At 38.1% G+C, this 21859-nt stretch overlaps 3 protein-coding genes across 3 annotated transcripts; 1 reads left to right on the forward strand and 2 right to left on the reverse strand.

Annotated features, from left to right (window-relative positions):
- Positions 1–757: 757 nt before the first annotated feature.
- Positions 758–5229, reverse strand: LOC141619534 (protein neprosin). The gene is made up of 6 exons (XM_074436546.1): positions 4709–5229; positions 3842–3928; positions 3304–3735; positions 3142–3195; positions 2888–3034; positions 758–1362 (listed from the first exon to the last, which is right to left on the reverse strand). The coding sequence occupies exons 1-6, from the start codon at positions 4871–4873 to the stop codon at positions 985–987; spliced, it is 1263 nt and encodes a 420-aa protein (XP_074292647.1). The 5' UTR covers positions 4874–5229; the 3' UTR covers positions 758–984.
- Positions 5230–9755: 4526 nt separating this feature from the next.
- LOC141619535 (2-oxoisovalerate dehydrogenase subunit beta 1, mitochondrial-like) lies at positions 9756–13996 on the reverse strand. Its single transcript, XM_074436547.1, has 11 exons — positions 13487–13996; positions 12050–12109; positions 11857–11914; positions 11670–11767; positions 11113–11202; positions 10952–11020; positions 10788–10874; positions 10512–10607; positions 10351–10428; positions 10135–10221; positions 9756–10025 (listed from the first exon to the last, which is right to left on the reverse strand). The coding sequence occupies exons 1-11, from the start codon at positions 13880–13882 to the stop codon at positions 9990–9992; spliced, it is 1155 nt and encodes a 384-aa protein (XP_074292648.1). The 5' UTR covers positions 13883–13996; the 3' UTR covers positions 9756–9989.
- A 2229-nt stretch (positions 13997–16225) lies between these two features.
- On the forward strand, positions 16226–21318 carry LOC141619536 (RGS1-HXK1-interacting protein 1). Its single transcript, XM_074436549.1, has 8 exons — positions 16226–16575; positions 16867–16933; positions 17424–17501; positions 18782–18834; positions 19457–19593; positions 19675–19739; positions 20139–20197; positions 20866–21318. The coding sequence occupies exons 1-8, from the start codon at positions 16333–16335 to the stop codon at positions 20953–20955; spliced, it is 792 nt and encodes a 263-aa protein (XP_074292650.1). The 5' UTR covers positions 16226–16332; the 3' UTR covers positions 20956–21318.
- The last annotated feature ends 541 nt before the right edge of the window (positions 21319–21859 follow it).

The following is a 21859-nucleotide window of genomic DNA, read 5'->3' on the forward strand; positions in this document are numbered from 1 at the left end:
GCCTAGCTTAAACATCAGAGAACTCAATGAGAGAATCTGACTGGCATAACAACCAATACATCACCTTGATTTCTCAATGATTCCGAAATGGCAGGGCAAAGGAGATTGGGCCTAGCCCTTGTGTTAACAATCCAGAAAGTCGGTTTTTTGGATGACTCGAGATGAAATCTACTGTTGAACGTTTTTTTCATTCTTCATCAATCAAATGGTAATCAATTTATTCGAATAAATGGTGATTATACTCTCTAAATGTAAATAACTTCCGAGTGGGATTTTCTTTGTTTTTAATTGAAAACGAAGAAAACCAAGAATGTGATTTTTCTTTTGAAAGAAGGGAACACGCTTTCTCGACTACAATGGTAATCGGATTTCTCCTAAGTCCGGTTTGGGATAACAGCCTTTAGGGCTTTGCCTACTCTTTATTTGCATAGAATTCAGGCTTGGCCCGACTGCAGTGGTAATTGGGCCAGTCCGCGGTCCCTGGCCATTGGGATAACAGCCTTTGGGCTTTGCCTACTCTTTATTTATATTGAACTCTGGCTCGGCCCAGAAAAGCGCTGGCAACAAGTCAACAACAGAAACAAATAAACCCAGGCCGCTGCCGCGCTCTTCTAATGATAGAGTTGGAAACAATTGCAGAACATTGCTCTAGATAACAAGTCCAATACACGAATTATTTTGGATCGAAAAACTCCATATTATGCCCTTTAGATTTGAAAACCAGGGTGGGTATAAAACTAAAATAATAATAAGAGTATGATTAAGAAACATGAAGCAGCATTAAGCTACACAGTGGAAACAAATTAGGAGATGTAGAGATGGCGGCGGAATATTACAGATGAGGAGAGACTAGGGAGGCAATCCCTTGGGGTGCCTCCTGCACACAAAATGCCTGTCTTTTTTAAAACCCGACTTCAAGCTTGTCTTAATACTCGACTTTCTACTTCGGTATTTTAAATACATACGTACTTTTTAAGAAAAATGCTAAGCACAATTGTCATTTCGGCCTGGACCACCGTAATAGAAGTAATGACCCCAGTCACCGTTGTTACCAGTTTGAACATCGTAGCAGTTGGATTGCTCGGTGAACGTACCAATATCTTTCGGCGCCTTAAGATTGTTGGACTCGTCGACAACCTGAATGTTCCTGAAATAACTCGCCTTTCCAAACCCTTCCTCAGGAAAATGACCGCTCCCCATTTGAGTTGCTGTATGCTGTCCATCAGGTTCCGAGTTCACAACTTCCCCTCCCCATTCAATCATCGACGCTGTATCTGCCAAATACGAGAACAGGAACGATGGCCAGTACCCCATTACATAGTCGTTCCCGAATTGCATCCACCAGTTCCCTTCTTTTGGATCCTACCATTTGCAAAAAAAAATGAATCAATCAATGACGACACAGGACGGACAATACATGTGTCGATATTATCGACGAAATATCAATCAATAGCACTAATCTAAGGATAGAAAGACAGCCTAATTCTGGGCACCCACACACCACTTCTTGCAGACAAAGGGTTACCCACAAAATGCAGTATGAGTCAAAAGTAGTTTTGGACTATTTAGCACATCCTATTAGTTTAATTTTCAGCAATTACAGTATACATGTGATCATCTTTTGTCCATATACTCTGAATCACAAGACTAACAATCAATTACTTTTCATTTGTTTCCACTCTTGATTGACATGAGAAAATTGAGAAAGATTCTTAGTCCTTTGAATTATTAGTATCCAAGTTGCTATTTTGAAATACTTGCAATCTTGCATGTTAGCTTCATTTCCACTCAGCTCCAAGTGTCGGACTCGGACATGACACGTTGAGACTGTCGGATACAGATATTTTCGTGAAGTTTTTTTTTCTTTTGTATAAATGGTGTCGAAGTATTGTGTCGTGTCGGACGCTCCAAGTGTCGTGGCCATGCGACACTCGGCCAGGGTTAAGTGTTCGAGTAACATAGCTTCATAGTGTATGTTGCTCTAGACTCCTTTACAAGTATCCGACATGGGTGGGTGCGTGTCCAAGTGACAGAGTTGGCCATTTTTAATGAAAAGTTGAAAATATGCATATTTTGGCTTAAAATGAGGAATCCATTTTTGAAATAATGGTCAAAAATAAAATATTTGTCGTTTTGGGTCGGTTTTGAAAATATTTGTCAAAATGGTGTCCACGTAGGCTCGGGATTTCTGGACCTAAAACACGCCACTACCAATGGCGTGTTTATAATGAGTAGGGAAAGAAACTTCATTAAAAAATGGACTAAAACAAACACGCCATTGGGAATGGCGGGTTTCGGAGGGGAAACACGCCACCCCCTATGGCGTGTCTTATGTAATAATTTTTTTTTTTTTTTTTTTTTTTAAAGTTCAGTCAGTTGAGGAAAAAAATTGTTGTAAAGACACGCCACTGCTAATGGCGTGTTTCCTTCACAAAACACGCCATTAGTAGTGGCGTGTTTCAGGTCTAGAAATCCCGAGCCTACGTGGACACCATTTTGACAAATATTTTCAAAACCGACCCAAAACGACAAATATTTTATTTTTGACCATTATTTCAAAAATGGACTCTAAAATGAGGTGTCGAAGTGTCGTACCCTTGTCCGAGTGTCGGGACGGGTACGTAGGGGGATCAGAAGAGTCGGAGTAGCATACGACTTATAATATCCATCAATGTATCTTACATCCGCCATTATTAATGGTGCCTGGTTAGCAGCAAATGCTGTAACATCTTCAATGGTTTGAATGCTAGCTTCATAGAGATAGCGACAATGAATGTAAGATGTATTGAAAATGCAGGGTTTAAGAGTCGATATAATTTGAAGAGAAAGATGTTTGAGTTAACGGGTGACAAACAACTTAGGTTGAATGCAAAAAATGGGAAGTTACCTTCCAGACAAGGATACTGATGTCGTACTGAGAACCTCGGTAGCCTGATACAGGGGAGATGCTAGCTCCCATTGCAATTTCACTGTTGATTTGTATGAATCCCGAGCACAGAAGGTTGTAGCAACCCGTGGCTTGATAAGCATCACTCTGTTAACATTTGGCATTTCATTTAGAATTTAACACTAGACTCGTGCAACTCGTGGCAATTAGGCAAGTAGTTATATACGCATGCTGCGGTTTGATGAAAGGCTTACCGTCCAGTATGTGAAAAGCCTGGTGTTATTATCCCCGTATAGATCAGGACTGACCTGTAACCATTCAATTTCACAAAGCAAAGAGCCATTAAATAACCCGTCCTTTCTAAGAGTAACAAGTTCATGTACGCAGATTCGCAGAACCAAATAATCGCTTATTACCTGCCAACCAGCTTCGATACTGTTAAGATCTTGACCAAAGGAGCCACCCAAAACCCAAATTTGCGATAAACTGAACTCATTCGGCTGCTGAATCCTCGGCTCCCACACATTAATAGTTGCTTTAGCTCCATAATACTTGTCTCCTTCAACATAAGCAATTGCATGCTGATGACCGCTTTCATTGACAAGGTCGGGATCAGGTGACCTAGGCTTGGCGATGCTCCGATGCTTCTTGCGACCATATGTTTTGATAGACTTAGCCCTCAATACATCCTCCTCCTTGGTCCGCCTAACCGGGATAGTACCCTCAGGACACTTTTCACCACTGTGGTGCCACAGCTGACTGACTGTCTGTCGTTTCTCTTTAGGTTTCGATTTTGATGCCACTTTGCTGTCATCATACAGTCCTTCTGGGTGGTAATTAGGCCTCATCTACATCACCCCCACAAAACAAACACACACACACACAGTGTGAGCCACACCATACATTGTAAAATGTAAACTAATGAAATCACCTTTCAATGAACAAAATGCTAACCTGAATGGTATGATTCTTAAGAAAAGGATGATCAAAAGCCGGTTGTCGACTAATGTGAACACACTCTATCACATCACCATCTGGACTCTGCTCACAAAACACAAATTTCTTTACACACCATCCATGAATACATTCTAACATTCACCTTACATTTTTCAAATCTTGCCATTTATTCAACAAACAACTGAAGTATCCACAAGACCACAATGCATCATTCATACCCTAAAAATCAACAGTTAGTATTGCTTAAAATCGTCTTAACTTAAGACCTCTCATAACCTCCTCTATTTCACATCTATTTTAATCGGGTGTGAGAACCGTCTTAAATTAAAAACAGCCTTAAACAAGAAATGCTAAAAAATCAAAAACACCCACAATGCATCATTCATACCCTAAAAATCAACAGTTAGTCTTGCTTAAAATCGTCTTAACTTAAAACCTCTCATAACCTCCTTTATTTCACCTCTATTTTAATCGGGTGTGAGAACCGTCTTAAATTAAAAACAGCCTTAAACAAGAAATGCTGAAAAATCAAAAATCAAAAACACCCACAAAAGAAAAAACAAACTAACACCAAAAATCCAAACTACTAAATCCCAAAAATTTAATTTAAAAAAAAAAAAAGAATCAAAGAATCAAAAGTACAACAACAAGCATCACCACCTACAACACAAAATACAATTTTGTTACTCAAAAAAGTTTTCAACTTTCAACTTTTTTTCACAAGTCACTCTATTATTCGGTTATTCCTACATTACTAATTCACCAAAACCCGACTTCAAATTCTGGCTCCGCCACTGAACTAAAACCAAAACATTTAACAAAAAAGTGAAAAACATAAATAAGTAGAAAAAGAAAAAAAATTACCAAAATGGTTTTTTGAGAAGGCTTGTTCAAACGATTCAAATGCCTTTGAAGCTGCAACTTATTCCTTGAAATAGAACTGTGTCTTCCTGCAGAACATACAGTAATAAAAACAGCAAATACCAACACCACCATTAATGAACAACAACCACCACCATTAACACCCATGTTTAAAAGCTTCAACCTTTATGATACTTTCAACTGTAAAACTCAAAAAAAATGGATTTTTAACAAATTTTGAGCTAAAAAACTCAAAAAAGTTGGATTTTTAATGGATTTTTAGCTGAAAAAAACCCAGATTTGAGTTGAAATTTGGGGTATAGTTGAAATTAATGCCTACATTCAGAGATCTAGTAGTGTGAGGAGCAGTAATACTTTCCACTTCCACTAAAAATTTCCACTACTTTCCTCTTTTTTTTTGGTTTTTTTTTTGGTTTTTTTTTTGGTTGTTTAAGTTGGTGGGTGTCTGTGTGGTTCTGTGGTCTACTAGTCTGTATGTTTGTGTGTGAATGTGAGCGTGTCTTGGAGTATTATTTTGGACTGTTTTTATGTGTAATAATTTCGTCTGTTTCGGTTATTTGTTTGTCTTTATTTATTAAAATTGGATAATAGAAGGTGAGAGGACGGACTATTTAATGTGCACATTCTCATTTGTGATTGTCATAAATTACGACGACGAAATTAATGTTAAAACATTTTGTAATAAAAAATTACCGTTTAAATTACTCGTATCACTTTTTGATGGTAAATTGGTGGTCACCTAACCAAAGTGGCTTTAGTGTAGTGGAACACGGGAGTGCCTCAAAGTGTTGCAATTGGCAACGAATTGAGAGGTCCCGGGTTCGACTCCCTACACGGGAGTGCTGCTGTTACCTGTCATCCCAATGGATGTCTTACCTGGCACACGTGATTTGCAGGGTATTGCATATGCGCGAGAGATTAAGCAAAATGGAAATTTGATGGATAAATTACTCCATCCCCTCTAAAGGTGGTAATATGGTCAATCGGTAGGGACATGAGTTGGGCTAAATTCGGTCTGGTCATATACCATCTTCGGGTTTTGATGGGTCAATATTGAGTTCAGATTGGTTTGGGTTGTTCTTTATCTATGTAATTTATTTAATTCTTATTTTGTATCGAGAATAAAAAACGTAGACGGGTCATTCTCCTATTCGAATGACTCAATCATTTGACGACATGGATAACTATAGTCTATAGTTATAACAATAATTCTGAAATACTCGTTAAAAATAAACATATCCGTCTTAAACAGACTATCTATAATGGTGGAAGACTAAAAACCATTTTCCAAATTCATTAATCACTAGTATTAGTGGTAATTTGGTAAAGGACCAAAGGGGTAAGACCGTAAGAGGTGGTCAAGTATATGAGTCAATTGAGTAAGAACACTTACAAAAGGTTTAATTGTTCAAACAATAAACTATAATTAGTCTTAATTTTTCCAGTATTATCATCAGCACATGGCAGCAAAAAGGACACTGTCACCATCTGACACTACCTCTCTGATTGAGTTTAATGGAGTAAATCTAGGGAATAAGCCTGAGGTAATTTATTTGTGCTAGCTCCGAATGTATTAATTAATCGGATTATCTAACTTAAACGTAAAAATTTGTATAGAATATTTTTTTCAACGATGTTAGGGTGGACCTCAAGCTAAAAGAAAGAAAAACATTGGGTTTTTCGACATGGTGACCCTGAACTTTTTCGAATCACACATGGTAACCCTACAAAATAGAAAAAGTTTTTGGTAACCCTGAAGTCCCTTAAATGTAATTAACGTGACCCTGAAGTTTAATTCCGTCAAAATGGGTCGTTAAGTGTCATATGTGGCGAATGACATGGCTAATGTTCGCTGATGTGGCTAATGACTAGGATGTTTATGAATAAATTAAAGAAAAAAAACCAATCCACCACAATCACAGCCTTCGCCATAACCACCACTACCGTCGCCGCCACCCCACCTTTCACCAACCTTCGTCGAACTATCGTCAGCGACTCCCCACCCTTCACCGTCCGCAGCTGCCCGTCGAAACACCAATACCACCGTCGCCCGTCGAAACCCGACACCCTTAATCTTTTCCCCCACCCTTGTAATCTCATCTCACCCCCCTAAAAACACTAGATCTGGGTTTTATGGAGAGGGGATGAATTTTGGGAAATTTATTCCGGTGTCGCCATGGTGGAGGTCGGCGAGAGGGTGTCTTTGGCGTGGTGGGTCGAGGTGGTAGCCACGGTGGTGGTCTGAGGTGGTAGCCACGGTGGTGGTGCGAGGTGGTGTAGAAGATGGTTTAACTTGCGTCGTTTTTGTTTGTTTTTCATCTTACATTATTCCGTCTCGCAATCCCGCCTTGCAATCCCGTCTCGCCTACATAATAAATTAATAAAATAATAATGATACTTATAATATATTAAAAACCCGACTACTTATTAAATCTAACTAATACGACTAACTAATTAATCCCGCCTTGTAATACATGTCACACGCCACATCAAGACCAAATAGCCACATCACACGACACATCATCACTTAACGGTGCAAATTGACGGAATTTTAGTTAAGGGTTACGGAGATATATAATATTGAAGTTCAGGGTTACCATTTTTGTTTTCTGATTTGCAGGGTTACCGCGTGGGATCTGAAAAAGTTCAGGGTCACCATGTAGAATAACCCAAAAACATTTTTACTTATTTGTATAATCGCTGAGAAATGGTTTTAATGTTTATTCTCGATTTAAATTTCTAAGTTTTTAAAACAAAAATTCCATAAATTCTCATCGAAGACGGACACTATTCGTCATAAGCTGAAAACGAATAGTATCCCTCTTACAATATGCAAGTGTCACTATCCATAAGATGCTACATTTCCCCCGACCTGCCCTCCCACTTGCCTTATTGTGAGAGGAGCACTATCCGTCACAAATTGTGACGGATAGTGTACATCACCACAAAAACTTCCGAGAGACGGTCCTCTCTCACGATGGGGTGAGGGACTCATATAATTTATATTTTTCCTATTATGTCTCTCACTAAATTAGTAAGAGACGGTCTATCATGAGACATGAGACCTACTGTGTACGTCGCAAGCAAGATGCTTTGAAGAAATTCGGACTTTGATTTTAAAATCTATTAGTTTACCTTGTATTATGTCCCCCCTCCCCCTCCTCTTTTATTTTTTACTTTTTCTTTCTGTATTTTCGCATTTTGAGGTGTGCTTTCATCATGGACGCTTCTAAAGGATGATTCATGTCAACCGACCCCAGATTATTTTGGGATTAGGCTCTGATGTTGTTGTTGTTGTAAAATTGACGAGAAACATAAAAAAGTTAAGAATTACTAGAACTGATATTCTCAAATGATTCAGTCTTTTGGCTAAGATCAAGTATAATATCCGTTCTTATCAGATTATTGATTTTAACTTCAATAATTAAGTATTAAATATTTTCACCCTCCACAATATTTCTACTCGTATTTCATTATTTGTAGTAAACGGCAATTAAGTACAGAGTTGTATTCTTTTGCATTATTCATTTGTTTACTTTTAGAGAGACTAATATATACGAACTTATCATCTAAATACTCCCTCCAATTCATCATAATGTTCCCATTTGAGAATGACACAATACTTAAGAAAAATCAATATAAAAGAATAAAGGACAAATGTGGATTTGTTGATAGGAGAGAGGGAAGAATAGTTAGTAATTAAATAAGGAGTTGTGGGGCCAAAACATTAAGAAAGTAATAAAATAAGAGTAAAAGAGTTGTGTGGGTTTGGTAATAGGAGAGAGGGATGAATAAAATAAGAGTAAAAATTACCAAAAAAGGAAAGGGGAACATTACTTGAATAATCCGTTTCAGGAAAGAGGGAACATTATAGCGAATTGGAGGGAGTATATTTCACAAACGTATATTTTGACAAAAAACTAATAATCCGTGTAAACGTAAAACTTAAAGTTAAAGTGTTCTCTAAGTCATACTTAAAACTTAAAAAGTAGTAATAATCAAAAGGATTATGATGATAAATCCACCGAAATATGAAGAGTTAATGACCCTAAAAATAGAGTAATTAGTGAAAAGCAAAGTTAACTTTATGAGACTGGCGCCCAAAAGAAAAGGGAAGGGTGGTCCATGCAAAAAAAAGGTTGGTTAATGAGGTACTGCTGCCTCGTGCGTGGAACCCAATGCACTAGTATAGTCGATAAAGACGAAAAACATCGACTCGCCCATATTCTTCCCATTTTTTTATTCCTCTTTTTTCAAATTTGTAATCAACCACTAGTAGAAAAAAATGTGCCATTTTACTCTTTTTACTTTTTACTACCGTATCTCAAAAACTCGGGTAGGACGGTTTTTACCTTCTACGTAAAAAACTTTATATCTCGAAAAGCTGGGTAAGACGGTTTTACCTCCTACCTAAAAAACTCTATTGCAAAAGAGTTTGTTATATACTTATATTACGTAGTGCAGATGTCAGCTAGCTTTGTTGTATAGTTATAAGTAGACCTGACAAACGGGCTTACTTGGTCAATTTCGGGTCGGTCAATTCGGGTTTACTGGTTTCAGATCGGGCTGGGTTATTTTGCGTTCGGGTTCTTTTCCGGTCAATTATTATCAAGTTATTCGTGGATAATAATTTTTTTACAACAATAAACATTCGAGTCGGGGTTATAGTGGGTCGCGTCAATTCGAGATTCGGGTCAAGCTTGGGTCTTGACTTCAGGTGTCGGGTCGGGTTATTCAAGTCTGATCAATTCTGCCAAGTCTAGAGGGTTTATCCCGGTTATCGAGCTGAATTTGTTGCATTGGTCAAGTTCCAAAGTTGCTTCCTCGAGCATTGACGGGACCAAGTCGGTTCCTAAGGCAACCGATCTGAAGCACCCGGCTGACTCAGGAGACAACAGTCGATGGATCTTGGTTCGAGCTTCACGGCATTTTCATCGTAAGAAAAGTCTAATCTAATCCCACAAAAGGATTAGATATACATTATCACAATAACTAAATTAAGCTTTAGAAAATCTAAACTGGCAGCACATTTTGTCATTACAAATCTTACATTCAGAAAACAATGACGGAGTATAAATAAAATATACACTTGACGACGACGACCAATGTCCGATACACAGGATCTTCAGGAGTATACTGTATTATATATGGATTATGGAGTACATTATACAAAGCATTAATAAACTGAGCTGCCAGTTTTATAGATGACATCGGCGAATCGACTCAGAAATCTACAGTGGATCTGATTGCAGTATTGCATGACTTAGTAATTTACAGTGGATCTGATTGCATCTAACACCTGCAAATGTCACCCAGAGTACAATATGTTTTATGTCATCAAATAACTTTTCTCATATGATTTTTAAAACAGCAGCTAGAGAAGTACAAACAAATGTACAATCGCTTGCCTTATTTTTGGTAGGCAGATAGAACGGTTCAAATACAAGCGGAAATGGTGTGTCCAGGCCGCAGACTCTAGCAATAGGAGCTTCTAACTGCAACTCATTCGGTCATAACTCATTAGCAAACAGCGTTAGCATTTCACAAAAAAATACGTAGTACATAAATTTTGGAGAAATGTTGAACCGTGTGAGTGTTCAGGTCAATCGGTTGGAGAGAGTTACCCTTAGAAAGCAACGTTCGGTAATAGACGCAGCGATTTCAGCGCCAAAACCTCCCGTTACTGGAGCTTCATGACTGATCTGTAAGTGATAAATAACTCAGGAAAACAGATGGGAGTGATTTTTTCGTAAAAGAAACTTCAAGAGTAAGACGATGTACTCACAAGTAACCTTCCAGTTTTACTCACAGAAGCTTCCACAGTTTCCTTATCCCACGGTATAAGCGTTCTCAAGTCTATAAGCTCGCATGAAATTCCCTCCTGTAACACGAACACATGTGAAACAATTTGACAATAAGAACACCTCTCCGTCTTCCACTTACAATGGAGCAAAAGACTCAATTCGGACGTAATTTTCACTATGGGTCATCTGAAAACAACCTCGCTGTAAGCAGGAGACTTTGCGGCACTACTTTAAAGTAGTTGTTGCAAGAAAAGTACCTTTTCAGCATCTTTACAAGCGTCTTCCATGACAGCTAACTGAGCTCCCCACCCAACAAGTGTAATGTCACTGCCTTCTCGAATCACCTAGACACTCAACACATCTCATTCTAGGCACGATTGCGGATAATAACATCAAAGGGAATTACTTTTAAGCAACATACCTCTGCATGTGACAAAGGCAACATGTAATCACTCTCAGGAACATTTTCTACTGCTATGCGGTAAAGAGACTGCCACAAAAAAAAAAGACGACTTAATAATTTGTATCAGATGATACAACAGAAGCTGAAGCTGAAGCTGAGTACACCATGGGAATCCATACCTTTGGTTCAAAAAAGACAACAGGGTTTGGATCGCGTATGGAAGAAAGGAGCAACCCTTTAGCTTGTTGTGGACTTCGAGGAATAACAACCTGTCATTACATGGTTTAGAGATTGTGTGTATCAGCACGTTGCGGAGGAAGATATACATAGAGGGGCACAACTGCACAAGTGCACAACTAGACGTACATAAACAAAAACCCACACACACAGCTACAGTATCTCCTATTCTCCTATCACAAAGACCTCTAAAACACCGACTCACAAGGGTATGAATGTGAACATTGTTTCACGAGTAACCAACATTACCCAAGTGCCTCAAGCCATGAACGGCTTGTTTTAACTACAAAGAGGCTGTTAATGGATACCCGGCATACCCCGTACTGAAGATTGAAGTCACCCTAAATTCTTTCACAAGCTGTTTAACAATTAATTTTCCTTCGTTCCATCATATTTTAAGGCAAATGATGGTGAATGAAGGCTCTATTCAAAATTTTCTCACAACAAACCAAATACTAGATGAAAATGGTTGGTTTTACAAGGACGAATAAAGACATACTTTAATGCCAGGAACATGGCAAAAGAAAGCTTCCGGAGACTGTGAGTGGTAATGTCCACCATGACCAACTGCTCCATACGGAGCCCTTATTGTTAATCCTGGTAACGCATAAAGCGAATGTCAAAACAACGAGATAGTATAAGTCACATGTACAACACAACTATTCAAAAGAAAAAAAAATGATAACCTCCACAGTTGAACTGGTTGCCACTTCTATATCGAAATTTAGCAGCTTCATTCACAATCTACAAAGAAAGAAACATTTCATGATATAACCAAGTAATGAACTGATAACAATCCATAACATAACCGTCTTACATTAAGATAACGTGAGGCATAACCTATAATACAAGGGATATAGGGGAAAAGAGGGATGATACCTGATCAAAAGCAGGATATATATAATCAGCAAACTGGATTTCTGCAATAGCTCGATTGTCCTGTAACACAGTAAACAATATAAGCAGGCGCACCACAAAAACAGTAGTAGTCACACTAGCGGAACCAGAAATTAAACTCAGAGCAGCAAACCAGCAATGTAACAGAATAAACTAAAAAATCGAAACTTTTTATTCTTTGGGGGCTCGATCACCCCAAAATAAGTGGGTGCACCACAAAACTAGTAGTCACACTGGCGGAACCAGAAAACAGTATAAACTAAAAGAATCGAAACTTTTTATTGTTCAGGCCTAGGGGCGCGATCACCTCAAAATAAGTGAGAGCACCACAAAACTATCAGTCACATTGGCGGAAACAGAATTTAAACTCAGAGCAGCAAACCAGTAATGTAACAGTATAAACAAAAACATCGAAACTTTCTATTGTTCAGGGGCACGATCACCTAGCAGACACACTGGTGGAACCAGCATTTAAACTTAGTGAGGCAAACTAGTAATGCAATGCAGTAAACTAAAAAGTTCAGAACTTTTTCATTGTTTAGGGGCGCGATCACCCCAAAATAACTGGCCATGCCACTTAACTAGTAGTCACACTGCCAGGGCGCGTCACTTAACTAGGAGTCACATTGGCAGAACCGGGATTTAAACCCAGTGGGGCAAACCAGTAATGCAATACAGTAAACTAAAAAGATCAGAACTTTTTATTGTTTAGGGGCACCATCACCCCAAAATAAGTGGGTGCAACACAAAAGTAGCCGTCAGGATTTAAACTTAACGGGGCGAACCACTAATGCAATATACAATATATAAACTAAAACAGTTGGTCTTCCTTCAGACGGACCATTTTGGTCTGAAATAATAAGACGGGGTTTTGTTACCAGTTGATAACCAAATGTGACCACTCTTGGAAAACAAGTTACCATAAGCTGTAACATTGACTAAACCATTGTGGTTACATTTGACCATAAAATGGTCACAAAATCCCGTCTTATTATTTCAGACCAAAATAGCTGTCTGAAACAAGAATTTGTGAAACTAAAAAACCAAAACTTTTTATTCTTCATGGGAGGGATCACCCCAAAATAAGTGGGTGCACCACTAAACTAGTAGTCACACTGGTTTTCATTTAAACCGTAGTGGGGCGAACAAGTAATGCAATATACGAGAATTAAACTTAAAAAATCACAACTTTTTATTCCTAGTGGGGTGATCACCCCTGCTAACCCCCTAGTTCCGCAATATAATAAGCTAAAAGACGTGATCGCCCCTGCTAACCCCCTAGTTCTGCAATATAATAAGCTAAAAAAGACGTGATCGCCCCTGCTAGCCCCTAGTTCTGCAATATAATAAGCTAAAAAAGACGTGATCGCCCCTGCTAGCCCCCTAGTTCCGCAAACAAGACAAAAGTTGAGGAAGTACCATAGCAGCAAGACCAATTGCAAAACCAACAATGCCTTGTTCACAAAGAGGAGTATTAAAAACCCGGTTTCGACCAAATTTATCAGCTAATCCCATAGTACAACGAAAAACACCACCAAAACCAACATCTTCACCAAATACATAAGCTCTAGGATCAGAATCTAATGCTATATCTAATGCTTGATTAATTGCTGAAAACAAATTCATTTGTTTCCCTTCTTCTACTAATTGTTGACTAATATTATTATTATTAGTAATATTATTAGTAGTAGTATTATGATTATTACATGATGATGATGATGATAATCCTCTGAAAAATGATTTCATGCATCTAAGATTTGTAGTTGTAATACTACCATTTTTTTTACATATAATTTCACAAATTTTAGTTACCATGTTTGATTATTTTGTTGTTTGATGTTATGAAATTGATGTGTTTGGTTGCAAATTTGCAATCCATTTGTGTTGTTACATTTATAAGTGTCACCTAATTCTGTGTCACCTAATCTTAGTTTTAAATTAACACGCTTCCTTTATTTATTGAGCATGTAGTTATGTACATACTCTCCTTTGTGAGGTGATTTGGATTATATCATTGATTTCATTTCCATGTCATCAATATCCTTTTCAATCCTAGTCAATATTTTTATGGTCATCAAAATTTAAAATCAAGGCAAATTTTGAAGTTTCAAAGATCATATGTGACCATTTTATTCTTAATGTAACCATGTCCATAATGGTACATTTAACGTTATATTTTGTGATAACTTGTTTTTCAATAGTGGTTATATTTGGCTGTAAAATAGTTATTGATGGGGCATATTCTGCACCGCTGACCAAGTCAACATATTGAGCAAGGTCAAGGGTATCCACAGCAAAGTCAACGACTTGAACAGTCAAAGCCGATGGATCCCATCTACACATTACTGGTCCCGCCATTAACCGCCAACCGGGACACAACCCGCGACTCATATCCAAGACCTCGGCGAGCCCGCCACAGTCCATCTACCGAGGGTACAACTGTCTTTTCACCTGATAGCCACTTGGCCACCCTGGCCACTACGTGACAAAAGGTGAACGCTATAAATACTCCTCAACCTTCATTGAGGAAAGGATCCACAAATTGACCTAATAACCACTATTCATCCAGTAATATCTCCCTTATCTCTCTACAAATACACGCTTAGCCAAGTTACAACAACTTCTCTCTAAGTTTTCGACTTCGAGCTTGAGCGTCGGAGTAAAGACGCTCGGCCAAAGCCGAGCCCTCAGTTTGTTCATCGTTTCAGGAGACCGCAAGGAGCATTCAAGCAAGGACATCAATCTACTAGCTACGAGTGGTATCAAATATCTGCTCTGGAATTACACCCGGAACAGTTATAAAATCTCCGTCTTTTTACTTTAGATCAAAATGTCACGTCTGAAGCAAGACCAACTGTAAAAATCAAATAGGGCCTTGCCATTTCTACAAAAGAAAAAAACTTTTAGATGGATTTCTTGTCGATGATTATGTTATTAAGAGATGATTTAATGGTATATTTTTATTGTGAAAAGAAATGTATTGGTCAATGAGGAGTAGATTTGCAAGTGTAAAACGTTTTTCTGAAGAAATACTCCGTACTTTACTTGGGGTGTGTTTGGTTGACATCATTGGAATAGATTGAAATGGATTTGATTTATTACAATGTTTGGTTGGAACATTTTGGAATGGAGACATGAAGTTAGATATTCAATGGATTCTAACTTCATTCCAACCTTTGGAATTCCATACGGCCATACCTAGAGATGGACATTGGGCTGGGCTGGGCCAAGGGCGGGTTGGGCTGGGGTAGAGCAGCCCTGGCACGACACTAACATAGGACCGGGTTGTGCCGGTTTTGGTCAGGCCCGGGCACGACACTATAGGGGCGGGCTGGTTACAATTTTTTTTTTTTTTTAAAAAAAAAAAACGGGCTGAAAACCGGGCTGGGCTGAAAAAACCCAACACTAGCACGACCCGTAGGGCTGGCCAGGCTGGGCCATGTGCTGACCGGGCTGCTAAATTCTGGCCCGTGTGACAGTGCTGGGCCGAGCCGGACCGGGCTGGCCCGCTGTGTTGTCCACCTCTAGCCATACCCACCTCCTCCCTATGAATTTAAACTCCATACTTTTATGTTTATTTTTGCAATGAACCAAACAAGTTTTAAAAGGCATGGAGTTGGAACCCCATACTTGTTTTTCATTCCAATCCATTCCATTTCTAAGCAGCGAATCAAACGACCCCTTAGAAGTTAAAAGACTAAAAAACTTCAAGGAGTTACTTTACCCCAATACTTTTCGCACAATATAGGCCTAATCATTTGACCAAGTCGATCAAACAGCCCAAACCACAAATAACCCAAGTTTTATAACGAAAACTTAATACTTCTACCTAATGCCACCTGTTTATTAAACCCCAATTAAAAGTTTTCAAAATAAGATTTACCGCAAATAGGTTATTTAAATCGAGTTCGAGTCGAGTCAAATCAAATATTGAGCCACATTCTTATTATGTAATCTTGAGAATCGGTATTCGGTTCATTCTTATTAGACCGGGTTATTACTTATTCAGGTTCTGTCAGATTTGCCAGGCCAATTTTCAGGTCCGGTCAAGTCCCAAAAAAGAGACTATCCTCAAATGGGCCACCCGGATCGGGTCATACTCAACTTACACAATTTCGAATCTCCGGTCCGTCGACCGTCTTATCAAGCCGAGTTTTTCGTGTCGGGTCAATTTTCCCGGACTAATCCCAAACCAAAACCCAGTAAATTGATCGCCTAAAATTAAACCAGTGACGCATCAACCAACCTTGCTGAAGTATTCAACAATGGCGGAAACTAAGCCGACGATCGAAGAACCACCAACCTTGCAAAATCATTCAACAATGGCGGAAACGAAGCCGACGATTGAAGAACAACCAACTTTGCAAAATCATTCAGCAATGGCGGAAACGAAGCCGACGATTGAAGAACAACCAGCGAAAGCATGGCACTCGTATCTCTCAGAAGATCTTCCCCAATCATTCATGGATTCCACTGATACTGCTTTCGCCAGTTTCCGTTCTTTCCAGGTCTCTCAATCTTTACAATTGTGCGATTTCTGCAATTTTTTTCATTTGCATTGTGTTCAATCCCTAATTCGCGAGCTTTTCCTGACTTATTTAAACCCTAATTTCACTCGATTGATATGTAATTACGGAATAGTTAGCGATTTTCATGTCCTAATTTATGCTTTTCTTCATTCACATCATCTTTAATCTGTAATTCGTGAGATTTTCGGATGTTTTAAACCCTAATTTCACTCGATTGATATGCAATTACGGAGTGGTTAGCGATTTTCATGACCTAATTTGTATATGCAGGACTTTATTCCAGAAATTAAGCAGAAATTCCAAAGTTATGAACATGCTGCATTCACAAATCTTAAAGGTTAGTACTCCATTAAGTATTCATTATAATCGTACTGTATTATATATCCGTGTTAATTCTACGCATTTGTACTCGAAATAGTATTGAAGATGGTTTCTTTGTGTACCACATCATCGTTCACCCTAGGCTGATTAGAAAATTGGAATTGACAATGTTTTAGAAGAATAACCAAGCATAAAGTAGAATAAAAAAGGAGACTTTTCATGGTTTAGGGTGTACAATGACGTGAAGTGACGTGGTACTCCAGGAGTATTGAAGATGGTCTATTCGTGTACCGCGTTGTTGTACGCCTTGGCCAATACGTGGATTTGGAATTGGCAGTGTTTGGGATAAAGAACTAAGAATAATCTAATTAGAATAAAAAAGGAGGCTTCTCATTGGTTAGGGTGCACGATGATGTTATACTCACGGAGTAATTGTGAATTTTCAAGGTTTGCTATCAAATTATAATGCTTTAACAACTTTGTTCGTATGTTCTATTTGGTACTAGATGGGTTAAGCATTGGGGCGGAACACCCTGCGATGGCTGCGGGGATTACTTTGGCGGCGACTTTTGCCTTTTTTCGTGGTATGGTTTTTTTCTTTTTGCGGTTTTTCCTTGTATCTGTCTTGTTAAAGATGATTCATGATTGTGATGATGCAAATACATAATGTGGTGATCGCTGCTTGCCAACATTGATCTGATCTCTAGTCTGATTGCTCAACTGGCCCATGTTGTGAATTTGGTGAGGAAACAAGTAGAGACATTGCAATAATGTGCACATTTTAAGAGTTAGTTGGGCTCTTTCATGGCTATCCTTTTTAAAAGTTTTAACTTGTAATGGGAGATGGTGCTTGGTCTGGAAAGGGTGAGATTCTCTCATCACGTGATAATCCACCTTCCTATGAGGTTGTTACAAGGAAGGCCTATTGTGACGTCATTATTCATAAGTATGCTAATATTACACCTATCTAAAGACATTTATAACCTTTTAGTAAAAGTTTTAACTTTGTAATGGGAGATGGTGCTTGGTCTGGAAAGGGTGAAGAGATTCTCTCATCATGTGATAATCCACCTTCCTATGAGGTTGTTACAAGGAAGGCCTATTGTGACGTCATATTCATAAGTATGCTAATATTACACCTATTTAAAGACATTTATAACCTTTTAGTGAAAGAGTTCAGAGATTCATGGCATGGAGGCTGGGTTACTTGATTCGCTCAACCCCCAGTGATTCACGTAATATTTCCAAGCGGATTCTTTCACAACGCTTGCTTGAAATCCATGTGTGAGAGACTCGTAAGAGCGTCTAATGTAACAGTCCAAGAGATGTGGTGTTTCATATCGAGCCAAGTAGCCTTGCATGGACTTTGGTAAAAGGCTTTTTTTGTGTGTGGTTTGACATTTTTCTTAGGTGTCAAAACCTCCAATTTAATGTCTTACTTATAAATAGAAAAGATGCCTCAAATTTAGTTCAGTAATATATCGGAGATGTCATTATATTATAGAAAGAGAAAAATGATTCAGGATCTTTCTGTTTTTGTGAAGTGATTATTACATTTTGAAAATTTTAATTTAGTACAACTGAAATCATTCCGGCATCTTTAACATGGGGATGTTGTTGTATTAGCCTTGATGTTGAGGTATTGCCTAGTTAGATCACAGTATTACCTATGCAAAACTGGTTCGTTAGATGATAGTTTTATACTCGCTTGTTGCAATTGTTTAACTTACTTCCTTGATTTTCAGAAATTTAACTTATAATCCTATGTTTTGTTTTTGTTCATTTGAAAGGTGCTCACAAGTTATTAGCTTTCTCCTTTTTTAATGACTATTTGATGTTTTAATTTCTGCTTCCCCGTGCGCAGGTCCAAGAAGATTTTTGTTTCGTCAAACAGTGGGTCGTTTCCAAAGCGAAGAGGTAATTGTTTTATTTTCTACCATCTGTTGCCCATGGAAGCATTCTGCTAGTTGATGCATCTACCATTACCAGTAAAAAAATATTATTTGCAGCCTTCAGCAATCTGCTTTCAACATTTATTTGATTTTTTCCATTGTTAGTGAGCCTACTTAAATCCCCATTTTCTTAGGAGCCTTCATGATTCATTGGGCTGATTTCTTGCTTACCCATCTTGTCAGCGGTCTTTTCTTGTGCATGATTATGGATAATTATAACACAATCATGATTCAGTGTACCCTTTAGTCTTTATACTACTCCTTCGGTCATCTTGAAATTTTCTCCTTTCTCTCCCCACTCAGCCAACCATGTCTCTTCTCTTCTTTTCTTGATCCACCTACCGACACCCGTAGAACCACTCACTCACCCCCATCATTTGCCTAGCCACCTTGCCACCTGCTCTCAAATCACCCCTCCATCTTTTTCGTCCTCGTCTCCCAATTCTAGATCACACCACCCAGCAAGCCCAACACCATGTTGACTTCTCTTTTGTTTGAAAAGCATGGTCTCAGTCGTTACTACATGCAAGGATGAGTGATGAAAAAGAGTGGTTTTTGCATTGACTATTATGCTTTAGTAATTGCAGGCACGATTTGTTAGAGCTGAGAGGAATATGAAAATGTTAGAAATTTCTGTGGATTTAATGAAAAAGGAGAGCCGAAAACTTCTCGAAAGGTCAACTTTTGCTGAGAAGGAGATGAGAAGTGGCCTAGCTGAACTCATGTAACTTTTATTATATGTTAGCTCTTCTTAATTTCTACACAGTAGTTAATAGCCTAATCCTAATGTAAGTTCTTAATGCAGTAATGTCGGAAAGAAGATGCAGCGCCTTGCCAAATCAGTCAATCATGTTGAATCTCAAGCTGCTGGTAATTCTGGATTGATTTTTAGTTTCTATACCCTTAGGTTTTACTCTCTCAATTTCAGTGAATACGCCTCATTTAATTTTATATCCTCACTATAGAAGGTAAATGGGACTTATTAATTGAAATAGAGAGAGAAACTTTTTGTTGTGACATATTACCAAGTCGTGTTGTTAAATTGTGAGTTTGTTTACATATGGTACTCACTATTCAGTACCAGCCTGAAGCCCAATTAAAGGAACTCACAAAACTTCACATTTAATTGTTGTTACTTATGCTGTGGTAGCCAACCGCAAATCATATTGGAACACAAACTTTGTTGTTACTTACGTTGTTGTCGGCTTGTGCTTCTTATTTCAGTTCCCTGTAAGTGTAATGATATTCAATTGCCCATTTCATGTCTAGATTTAATGGACCTGCTGCGGGAAATGCCAGGTAGAGAGGCATTGCGGCTACGAGCTGAGGCAAGTACCAACTTATTATTGTGATTTTTGTAGTAAATGACACTTTTTCTAGTACCATATTTGCATAAGTAAATCTCTTTGTTGGTTTTGTAACTTTCTGGCTATCTAGTAGTCATTCCCACGAATGCCTGTCATTTACGATGGAGCCCTTAGTTTGTTGGGATGGTTAAACTACCCATTTCTGTTGTTAATGAAAGGTGTATAACAAAAAGATGCCAGTTGTGAAAACCAAGGTATTCATGACGACTATTTTGTTCAGATGAGGGTAAGGGGAGATGATATAGAGAAGAATCAAGAACGGGAAAATGAGATTCTCAGTTTTAATTTTAGAGTACAGTTGGCTTCTTTTTCTTTCTGAAGTTCAGTAAAGAGTAACCGTAAAATTGTAAAAGATTAATGTGTTGGTGGATTGATCTGGCGAGGATTGTGGTTAGGATGAAAGACTTGGTGGTGGCAATCCTCCAAGCCAGGTTAGGTAAAGGAACGAGCATAAAAAGGTTAGAGGGAATTTAACAAGAAAAGGGATTAGTTAATGATTGATTATTTAATATTACCGAGGCTTAGAGAAGATATGAATATGAAGGGTGAAAGCCTACACCATACCAATTTTGCTGTGGAATCGTATATTCGTATTGTTAATTATGATGTAGTTTTCTTTTGTTGCTCAGGTTGCTTCAACAGCATCTCTTCTTAATCATCAAAAGACTGGTTTAGTTAAAAGGATGAGCAAATTAACTGAAGCTGGTATTCCAGTGTGATCTCGCATGAGCCGCAAGTCAGCAACTTCTGAGAGTCGCTACTTTTTGCCTCTGGATTTTATTGTTGCTGCTTCACCTTGGTGATTGAACTCTTATACTCCAGCGTTTTAGGATTGTTAGATGACATTTTCTTGGAAGAAATTTGGTGCAAGTTGTAATAATCTAATGAAACGCGTGTTAGATGAATTTTAGCGATCGGCTATCGACGACTCGACGTATGTTGACCAACTCTACAGTCTACACCATGTTGATATGGTTACTTTTGACAACAATTTTTGCACTAAAAGTATTTACAAAGTTACCTGTATAACACGGTTTTACATTGACTTGTTTTACGCAAATACTCGTAAACCTTGTTGCAAATTCTTTTTATAAGCCTCATGCTTTGCCGATGATTAGGGATGGTATTTAAGTCGAAATCACAAGTGAAACTAAAATAACTCAACGTGAATGAAATCTATTTTATTAAACCCTAATTCGTTGCAGACCGTCTTGCTTGTGACTGTCACAAGCTTGTGACCTCTCCTTACAGAATAGCGCCTTCACAAATGAGAATTTGTGAATTCTTAAAAACTCTCATCCCTCATTATTTGCGTAATCTGAATCCAAACCCCTTCATAAAATCCCTGAATTAAAGTCTTAATATATAATTAATATATAATCATCCCCATTAAACTAAAAGAATAAGAGATCTCTAAGTTTTCCCGCCTAAATGAATTAGGCTATAAATGGGTTTCATAACATCATATATACAACTGGGTCATTCTGATTAATTTTGACTTATGCTATAAATGGGTTTCATAATATCATATCTACAAGTGCACCATACTGATTAATTTCATACATAAATAATTCTATACCATTTAAAAAAGGGATAATATTTTTTTTTTAATTTGTATAGATA

The sequence above is a fragment of the Silene latifolia genome, chromosome X, assembly GCF_048544455.1.
Source record: "Silene latifolia isolate original U9 population chromosome X, ASM4854445v1, whole genome shotgun sequence".
Taxonomy (NCBI): Eukaryota; Viridiplantae; Streptophyta; class Magnoliopsida; order Caryophyllales; family Caryophyllaceae; genus Silene; species Silene latifolia.